The sequence below is a fragment of the Ipomoea nil genome, unplaced genomic scaffold, assembly GCF_001879475.1.
Source record: "Ipomoea nil cultivar Tokyo-kokei standard unplaced genomic scaffold, Asagao_1.1 scaffold2926, whole genome shotgun sequence".
In the NCBI taxonomy this organism is placed as follows: Eukaryota; Viridiplantae; Streptophyta; class Magnoliopsida; order Solanales; family Convolvulaceae; genus Ipomoea; species Ipomoea nil.
This window is the reverse complement of record NW_017619354.1, coordinates 1,018,140-1,028,519: the sequence shown is the minus strand read 5'-3', so window position 1 is coordinate 1,028,519 and position 10,380 is coordinate 1,018,140. Positions and strand designations below refer to the sequence as shown.

The 10,380-nt window shown below is 34.8% G+C and overlaps 1 protein-coding gene across 1 annotated transcript; it reads right to left on the bottom strand.

The window, feature by feature from the left end:
- Nucleotides 1-4,899: 4,899 nt before the first annotated feature.
- Nucleotides 4,900-7,985, bottom strand: LOC109161766 (la-related protein 6C-like). The gene is made up of 10 exons (XM_019310269.1): nucleotides 7,407-7,985; nucleotides 7,239-7,320; nucleotides 6,684-6,784; nucleotides 6,496-6,567; nucleotides 6,333-6,412; nucleotides 6,164-6,242; nucleotides 6,007-6,054; nucleotides 5,823-5,891; nucleotides 5,484-5,621; nucleotides 4,900-5,397 (listed from the first exon to the last, which is right to left on the bottom strand). Exons 1-10 carry the CDS (start codon nucleotides 7,983-7,985, stop codon nucleotides 5,119-5,121), a joined length of 1,527 nt encoding a protein of 508 aa, XP_019165814.1. The 3' UTR covers nucleotides 4,900-5,118.
- Between the last annotated feature and the right edge of the window lie 2,395 nt (nucleotides 7,986-10,380).

Here is a 10,380-nt window from a genome sequence, read left to right as displayed (position 1 = left end):
AGATAAAGGACAATTTAGACTCGAAGATGATAATGAGGATATTTTGGGACTGGAAGTCCATTACTTGATATTTTTATTGGAGCACTATTATAGAACTAGAAGTTCTATAGTCGCATCAGGCCTGATATTGAATTTGCGATGAAATTGCTAGCAAAGTTTAGTGCTCCCTCTACAATGAAATATTAGAATTGTGTTTAACATATCCTCCAGCATTTTCGAGGTATAAAGATTTTGACGTTTATGTGAGAAATCAATATGTGATTTTGATGGCTACTTGGGTGCTGGCTCTTTTATTTGATCCCTATGATGCCAAGTCTCAAACTGGTTATGCTAAGTTTTACCCCCAATGTCCCATATGAGGATGAATAAAGATTGTGTTGCCCAAACAAGTAATAGTTTTGTTAAGGGGAACCTTACAAAACATATTGCATGCACCTAAGTCCTTTTACACACATGAACTCCAGAAGAGTGGTAAAATTCTTGTTGAGAAAGTTTTCGCTAGTGAATAATCTTGCAGATATATATGTTCACTAAGTCTCTCCCTACACCCACTTTTGAGTAATATGTTTATAAAATTGGGATGCGTTGGCTAAGAAAATTGTTATCTTCAGGGGGAGCGACAACCCCTAGCTGTGCTAGAATGGGCAATCTAGAGGACTTTTGAAATCCTAAAGATTATGCTATGAAAGCATATGATTGTACTCTTTTTCCCTTAGCTAAGTTTTTTCCCACAGGGTTTTCTTAGGCTAAGGTTTTTAATGAGGCAATCGATGTTGGTGCACTTGAGTGGATAGTCCTGAAGACCTTTGAAATCTTGAAGATTATGCCCGGGAGGCTTATGGTTGTACTCTTTTCCTTAGCTAAGTTTTTTCCCATTGGGTTTTCTTAGGCTAAGGTTTTTAATGAGGCAACCGGTGCAACACAATGGTTTGACATACTTCGTGTACTCTTTTCCTCGTCTAGATTTTTCCCACAGGGTTTTTCTATCGAGGTTTTTAACGAGGCATGAGTATAGTTATTTAATGGCCAAGGGGGAGTGTTATAAATATTTTATTAGTGGCCATTAAACCATTAGACATTTCAATAGCTTAACCTTTAATCATGTATTGATGTTGAGTATGTGAAAGGTTGTATGAAACCTTATATAATGGAGTGAAGGCTAATGAAATGACACACATATTGTTGTGCCCTACATTTGGTGTTCTTCTTCTTCTTCTCCTTTTTCTCTTCTTTACGTATACACGCATACATATATATGAACCTCCGGGCGAGTTACCGTGCAAACATCACGTGAGAACTGAGCTAGTTGATAGGCCAAATTACAACAATTTATAACTAAATCAAGAAAAACTACTATAATTAATGATTAAATTAGATATTAACTCCAAACAAAATAAATAATGCAAAATTTTACCTCATCCACTCAAAATTACAGAGGAAAGGATAGACCAAAAGTTGTGAATTTTGTTACCCCAATGATGTATACTTCTCCCTTCCCATTCCCAATTATTGTGACGGGCATCATCTTTTAACTTAGAATGGTGCACTGGGTGGCAATTGGACCAGACTACAAAGGGAAATCAGAAATTAACTTCTCAGCAAAAGGAAAGAAGATGTCATAAGTCACAATTTCATTGTTCCTAAAAAATTGAATTTCCAATTCCAATGATTTCACGCTTTCGCCCGACAAAGTATCTGAGATGATATAAATCATGGTAACTCAGCTAAACACATATGCTAGATCTTTACGCACAAGGAGCCACCTCATTGGGACACGAATTATTGTTTTCAAATTTTACCTATGTGATCAACTGAGTTGTCCATGCAAACTAACAATTTTCTGAGTTTATAAGTTCTTGAGCATATAAAATAAGTCAAGTTTAGGCTCATTTCTTCCAATTAATAAATTCATGTTTGATTTTCTTTTCTTTAAATTTTGTAATGTAAATAGTACTCGGTACTTGCAATGTTTCAATTGTTGCAATGCTTTCAAATACTGTACTATTCATTACAACTTCTTTGTTGACTTTTGGCCAAGTTGTGTACTATTTTTAAATAAAGTAAATTTAATTATTATTATTATTATTATTATTATTATTATTGGATAAATATAACTTGCTAGATCCATTTCACATTGAACTCGTAACTGCTATTCAAATATGAGACCTGAGGTTCACAAAAAAAAAAAAAAAAAAAATGAGATCTGAGTGAAGCTCGCCTCGTGACCTTAGTCACAAAAAGAATCTCAAGAAAGGCCAATTGACAGCTCCCACAAGGAGTCAATTTTGAAACCTTATAGTCACTAAGTCAATTGTATAACCAATTTAGTAGAGGTTATCCCTAATTTGAAGGTAACCAATGAATATAAAAATGGTGTGAAATCACACATGACTATAAAATTGAGTGTAAACTAGTCGTTTGAAAATGTTGAGATTAACAAGAACAAGAAAAAATAATAATGACAGAAAGTAAAAAAGACATGATTTACGTAGTTTAATAATGTGCCTACATTCATAGGAGCGAAACTATTCTTTTATTCAATGAATATGTATATTAGTGATTCACTAAAAATGAACTTATAACAAAATAAAAACAAACCATTGATATATATATAATGTGGATTATGAACGTAACCATGATAATATGATATAATGATTAATGACCACGTGTATATATACAAACTCTCTGATTTGTAAAAAATGAGAATGTATTGAATTATTTGAGTTTCAAATATCTTTTATAAAACATTTTTGTTGTCCTGTACTTGCAAATTCCTAAAATGTTTTTGCATCAACTTGGACGATAGCAACCCAAAAACTTTAATAGAATAAGTCGATAAAATAAATAAAAACAAAATAAATGATTTCGAGATTTAGAAAATAATTCCAAACAGAAATTTAAGTAGTGTGTATCACTCACTCTTATTAAAATTGATTTGTTACATCATGATGATGAAATAAGCATTGCATCAATCTTCTATGATAAATTGGATTACAACATTATATTTGAACACTCAAATATAATGTTTTTAGTAAACTTAGGACAAAGTGAACACTTTGTAATTTTATATCAAAGTGTTGGTAGAAATTATTCAAGAAAGAAAAGTTATTTTTGAGAGAAGAAAAATTAGAAATTTGAAATTCTCAAAAGAAGTATTCAAAACATTTTGCTCAACATCTGTATTTGTAGGTGAAATAGAATTTATTAGCACTAATGACATTCCATAAATACAATCTGTAAACCCCACATTAATAAGAAATAAAACTAACGGTTACAACTGGTACAATTAAATTCTCACTTTAAAATTAGATTTAAACAGTATTGACTATTGATAGAGTAAATTATTTCAGGGTAGGGAATGTCAACGAGAGTTTTTTACACTTTTAGTCTCACGAGTCACGACTATGATGTTATTAACAACTTTGATTTACGATTTTTAAAAATTGTAGAATTGGTCCACGACTATGACTTTCTTAGTAAATTTGGTCATTCCGTTACATTTTTCGTTCAATTTTTACCGAAAAATTTAACTCTCCATTTTAACATGGGTAATATTATCTTTTCCATATCACAAACTAATGACATAAATAAATAAATAAACCACACAGTGGTACAGTGATTGAAATTAAAAGTCACCCAATTCAAATTCCAGTTTCAGTTTCATCCTCCTCGCTAAATGCTAAATTTATTTTAACTAAGCCTGCAATTATATTTCTCAATAATTTTTAGTCTGCACCTTTGCACTTTGAGCTTAATTGCAGTATTGTGAAATTTTAGGCTATAAAATTTTGGCATTTAGCGAGGAGGGTGAAACTGAAAGTGGAATTGGAATTGGGTAACTTTTAATTTCAATCATCGTACCACTGTCACCTGTTGAAGCACAAAGAGTCAACACCGCCTCCACTGAGGCTGAATCTCATGACCTCCCATATGGAAAAATTACTTCCGCCTCCACCGACTGGTTGTGTTTAATTAATTATTTATTTATGTCATTAGTTTGTGAGATTGAAAAGACAATATTACTCATGTTAAAATGGAGAGTAAAATTTTTCGGCAAAAATTCAACGAAAAGTGCACCGGAAGGATCAAATTTGCTAAGAAAAGTCATAGTCGTGGATCAATTCTATAACTTTTAAAAGTCGTGGATCAAAGTTGTTAGTGACACAATAGTCGTGAGACTAAAAGTACAAAAAACTCATGTGAGCGGGAATCCAACTATAAGTGAAATGATATAGTCGTGAAGTTAAATAAAGGTGATTGATGTGACGGGGAAGTTAATTAAGGACCCGACTACGTGAGGTTGGGAGGCTCCAAGTGGAGTGAAGTATGTTGGAAACCAAAAGGTCACCCTAATGTGCAATAACTCTACTCGGCATGCTCTCCACATGTTCTAGGTGGATTTGGTGGCGAGGTTATGCTTGCCTAGTATCCATACACGTGGAGGAGTGTTTGGAGACCGAAAAGTCTACTAATAATGAGATCGGAAGGTTAAAGGACTCTCAGCTGAGTTACCATGATTTACATCCTTCCAGATGGAGATCGAAATGTCTAATAATAATGAGAACAGGAAGTCTATCAATTCAAGCACTTGATGCACTAGAACCCTCATGCTATCCTTATCCATGCAAATCTCTCTCACTTTCTAAAATGCACCTCACTCCCACATTATCAAAATTGTAAATTCTTCACTATTTATTCTACATCCATGCAAATCTCTCACTTTAAAAAATAGGTCCACTTTTATATTATATTATAATTATAAATTATAAATATAATAATAAAATAAATAATAAAAATAAAATTACTGTTGCCGCATTGCAGCTTAGCAAATTTGCTAAGTTTGCCAATTTACAAAACTCACTTGCCATGGCACTTAGCAAATGGCTAGTTGGTTGGGATAAGGCCAGCTTCATACCCACTTGGAATGATGGAATGAAATTACATTTAATGTTAATAAGAATTAATGTCCGGAATAAAACAAAAATATTATTGGCTGCAAATTAAATTGACTGGGGAAAAATCTATTTCTAATTTACTTTCTAATTAATTACTTAATTAATTAATGACTACTCAAAAAAAGAAGAAAACAAAATATAATGTATCCAAACTAGCCATAACTCAAATGCATGGCACACTGGATGGAGGAGCAGCGGTGGTGTTGAGTGGCTTTCCCCTTCCCATGGTGAAGCCTCTGGTTCCATCTGGCATTCTGGGTCCCTTGCTCGCCTGTTTCATCGGCGATTCACTTTGCCCGGAGGCGGAGGAGGAGGAGCTGCTACATTGCGGAGACGCCGCCAGGAGGCCGCGCCCGCCGTGAATCTGAGTGCGCAGCCTGGTTTTCCCTCGCCCTTTTCCCCACCCTTTCTTTGCAGCGCCGCCGCCTGAGCTCTCCTCCACCTACGTACTCACATAACATAATTAAATCTCACCGCCTGCATCTGAATTATATTATGTTTTACGAGGTTGTTTGTTGTGTTACTTACGTTAGTTTCAGTTGATTCTAATTGATGAAGTGGAGAGGAAACGGAATCTTCTGGTGCAGACTCAACGGGTGGCGCCTGATCATCATCTTCCAGGCAGCCCTCAAACTCTGATTTTCTGGTTTTCAACACAGATCTTGGCTGCAAATTAAAGGGGGTTTTCGACGACTTTAAGGTAACAGAATCATATATAGATGACCACAATAGGTAAACCAGCTTGGATTATACATAGCTGAACCAACTCAAATTAAGAAGACCGATAAGTTGTTTTTGTTGGGAATTGAATTTGTAATAACTTTCTAGTTACCATCAACACCCACCAACTTGGATCACCGTACTTACCGAGCGCCTAAGCAACAGCTTTACGCGCAGCCCTTTTCTCCAGTTCCTTTCATCATTCAACTTCTCAACCTATAATCCCAATGAAAATTAAAGATGACAAAATTAAAGGCACGCAGAAAAGATTGAAGAAAAAGTACGTAATCTTGGATAGGATTAATGAAAATGAGTAAACAAATGAACTCACAGCTTTGTCTGCTATTTCAGGGCTCTCGAACTCTATCAGGGCGTGCAGCTTTAATTTTACAGTAAAGGGAGATCAGATCAGAAATGAGTTTTAGGTTCTTCATCAATTCCTCCTGAAAATACACAATAATATTTAATTTAATTTATTCAATTCATACCTTATTGCTGATGAAATATTCTCCTTTGGAACGGGACGAATTGGGGTCCTGGGGATGGCATATTCTGATGGTTTTCACACTGCATATATATAAATCAAACGCCATATTAGTATGGCCGGAGATGAGATGAGTGGGATCATATCAGAGTGCCAAAATGTATGCATGTCACCTTCCAACCACATTGAATATCTTCTCAATGTTATGATGAGAGTGATCATCTGGTAAATTCTCAGCCACCACCGTGCGAGACTGCACAATATAATAACAAACAACACAAATAAACATAAAGAGAAATGCATGTAAAATCAAAATCAGAGAGAAATTAAATTAACCTGCAACTCCTCTTTGTCCTTCTCAGTGAAGGGCTGTTTTCGTTTAACCTTCTTTCCATCGCTGCTCACGATCTTGATCACAAAATTCGATCGATCGAGATAGAGATATATCAGAAACTAAAATTCATGCATGCATGCACGTTATTACGTACTGCTACGTGGTTGAAAGTACATAGTAATATACTAACCAGTTTTGTTGAGGACTGCAGAGCTTGAGCAAGAACTTGGGTAGTGTTGCTACTTAGAAGCGACTTGATTTTCTTTGTTGATGCAACAGCACTTATTGGAACTATATTCCCACACCAAAACATCAAAACATGCATGCATGCATGCTACTATCGTTAATTAATTAAAATAAGACCTACAATTACTCAAAAATAATCCCTGTTTGGTAAAAAATTGGCCTATTGGCCAATTTTGGCTTATTTGATCATTATTAATTGTTTGATTTAGTTAAAATATCAATATAAATGTTTGGTTAATTAGCTTTTTGCAACCCCAAAAGGCTAAAATTCAAAAAGCTACCCTAGACAACTTTTTCAATTAGCTTTTTGAGAAAAGAAATTATACCAAACAGCTATTAGCTAACAGCTAATTTACCAAACACTTTTCTAAAATCAGCTAATGTTATCAACTATTTATACCCTCTAATTAACACAATCAGCTAATAGCCATTTTACCAAACAGGGAGTACACCAAAAAAAAAAAAAAAAAAAAAAAAAAAAACGGCCTTAAACACCTACCATAACCTTCAGGATCCTTGCTCATTTGTTTCGCCAGATTCTCATTTGCCAGCAGGCTCATATCGCTTAGCTGGTATTCCACCTATTCCATGCATAACACTTTCACAAAATAAATATATTTTGAGGGGAATTGAATTGATCAAAGGGAAACCCGCAGCCACTACATACCTGTTTGATGATCTTTTGTTTGACTTCATCAGGGAGGGAGTTCTTCTGCTGAGTTTGAGGAGGCGAAAGATTCTGATTATTGCTGTAAAATGGCGTTGGGTCCTGATCGCCGACGTAAATCCAATCCTGGTACTGAAAGTAGGGATAAAAGTAACCGGAAACCGGCATCTGAGTAATCGATCTGGGCACGAATTCAGGGGCCTGGACATTGAGTTTGAAATTATTATTATTAGCAGCAGCACCGCTTGCGGTGGTGCTGCTACTAGTCCCCGACGACCCCCACTTGTTCTTGGCTTCACCGTTTACTGCTCCGATCATAACATCCTTCGACTTGTCCTGATGAGCATTACTACTAGCAGCGACGGCAGCAGAAACATTATCTCTCTCACCTGGTTGCAACTGTGCCATGGAAATGAAATTTGTTAATTTGTTTTTCAGATAAAATCTGATTGATTGGTAAAATAATTTTTTTTTTGATTGTTTTCTTGGGGGATATGTTTCCAGGAGGGAGGATCTGTTTTTGGTGTTTTCTTGAATGTTGTAGATTGTAATGCAACGTTGTATCTGTGTTGATCCCATTTCTTGGTGGAGCGAAGATGTTGGTGGAATCTGTGAACCGCATCAAGCCCTTGAATAGCACTTCCCGGTTCACCGTTCCTTTTTTCCGGGGGCTTGCTTCTTTTTTTCTTTTGACCAATCGTTTCTTTTTAAAACCTACGTTTCCTTTTAACATTTGGAAACTACGTTGTATACTCTCTTACTTCACTTCGCATGTATCCAAGTCAAGTTGTTCTTATATAAATAAATCAGGACAAAAATGGTATTAAGTCATCTAACTCACCCTATAAAATTAATGATCAATCGACATATATATAAGAATGAGCCCACCTAATGTTCAATTTGTTTGTTTGTTTTTTTTTTTTTTTTTTCTTTCAATTTTACAACATTAATATACCTTGTTCTCATTTCAACTCTAGCGCGTGCGTGTGTATCTCCTCCTATTAAAAATTAAAGACCGATTATAGCTGTTAATCAATGGTTGAGAATTTTAGAAAAAATATGAGGTTAATTTTATAATTATTATAAACTTTTAAGTTCGCAATATTTATAAAAGAAAAAAGGTTCAAATTGGTCTCTTTAAGTCATTCAAATAGTGCAATTAGACGATCTCCTAAGTGAAAATAAAAAAAAAATAATAATAATAATAATAAAAAAGCTCCATTCAGAAATGTTCAATTGAATCCAAATAAACCTGTATAGTAGGTTAATTCTTCCCAAATTTGACATGTGTCACTTTTTAAAATGTTTTTTTTATTTTATTTTTATTCTTTAAAAAACTTTTTATTTATTTATTAAATTATTAAAAAAAAAAAAAAAGTTTCAGTCACCTGTCCGACAAGGACATCCGGGTGGCTGCCTCCTTCACGGACAGCCACAGCACATGAGGTTTAGATCTGGACCTCAAACGACCTGGAACAAGGGCGGTGGGCATGGACGATCATGGATGTCTGAGACTGTCCCCAGACAGTCATGGCCATCTAAAATTCAATCATTGGCTAGTGTGGTGTAAAACACACATTGGCTAGTGTTTGGAGAAAATTCAATCAGAGTGAGAGTTGTACTGAACTTTCAAGCTACTCTTTTACACAAACTCTATTTCTCACTATGAGAATAGGGGTAATAAGGGAATTTTAGATGCTTGCGTGCTCGAAGGATTTGGAATTAGTGCATTGCAAGGGTGGACAACTCCTAGTCTCCTTATTTATTTGATTACGACAGTAGCTTGTAGATTAGGATTCTTGTGTACATATATTCCCATTAATTCTCTAGTTTGGTGTTTCAACCACAATCCTATATATTCATTTGCATCTAGAAGATTATACTCTCTTGCACGAGTCCTTGCTTTCTTTCATTACCTTATCTCATTTCTATTGCCTTGTTTGCTTGTTTATTTATGTTTGATCATTCCTTGAATCTAACAAGTAACAACATTATGATTTGCTTAACTTCTTGCTTATTTTCTAGACTTAGTGCCTAGTTTGCATAATTCATGCCATAAATTCCAATCACAAGACAATGATAATTTTACACTCATATTGACTCACCTATTCGCATACACTCAAAACGTTTTGATGGTCTCAACCCAATGGCCCAAGTAGCATAATTCATTAGAGCCTAATTTAATCAATGCAACAAATATCTCAATCCAAATGTAAAGAGGGATTAAATAGACATGCTAACCCAACAAAAATCTTAGTATAACGATAGAGAATGTGAACTAGTACCGTATCAATATGTATTCTCCATATTATGCTACATTCTTTCTTTCCAAAAGGTTGAATCTCCAACCTCATCCAGGACCCTCCACACCCCGATCTAACAAAGCATATGGGAAGATGTAAATTATGATAATTCAATTGAACCACAGAGGTTAGAACTTTGCCAACTGCGATGCTACATTCTTTACTCATATTGGTTGTAGCAAAATGACAAAATTACTCAAGTGTATACATAGAATATAATCTTGACACAAAATAGACATGCAATATCTTATGTAGGCCTGTGCAGTCGGACGGATCGGACGGATCGGATTGCGGAATGAGACCCCCGGTCGGATTTCGGATTTCCATTTTGACCACCCTAACCGTTTATTTTTGTTGACTAATCCGATCGGTTATTTTTATTTTCGGATCGGTCGGATATCCGTGTTGTAATTCGGATTTATCAGAATGAAAAAAACTTAAAATCAAATATTCTATTCATGGATTTAAATGGAACACCTAAGTGGCTAAGTACCTAACTAATGAACTACTTAAGTACTAAAAGCCACTAACTAGTAATTACTAACTACTTAACAGCAAAAATAAGTAAATAACATAAGTAAACTTATACAAATTAGCTTACATATAATCAGCAGATTAGCTTACAAGTTACAAGTTACAAAATTAAAACTTGTAATGAGAATTTTAATTGT

Bases quoted from the DNA above. Each gene is read 5' to 3' on its own strand.
- LOC109161766 (XM_019310269.1), bottom strand. From the start codon at position 7,985: ATGGGATCAACACAGATACAACGTTGCATTACAATCTACAACATTCAA. The intron at 6,243-6,332 runs GTGACATGCATA...ATATATATGCAG, and splicing joins ATATTCAATGTGGTTGGAAG to TGTGAAAACCATCAGAATAT. The intron at 5,892-6,006 runs GTGAGTTCATTT...TTGGGATTATAG, and splicing joins CTGAAATAGCAGACAAAGCT to GTTGAGAAGTTGAATGATGA.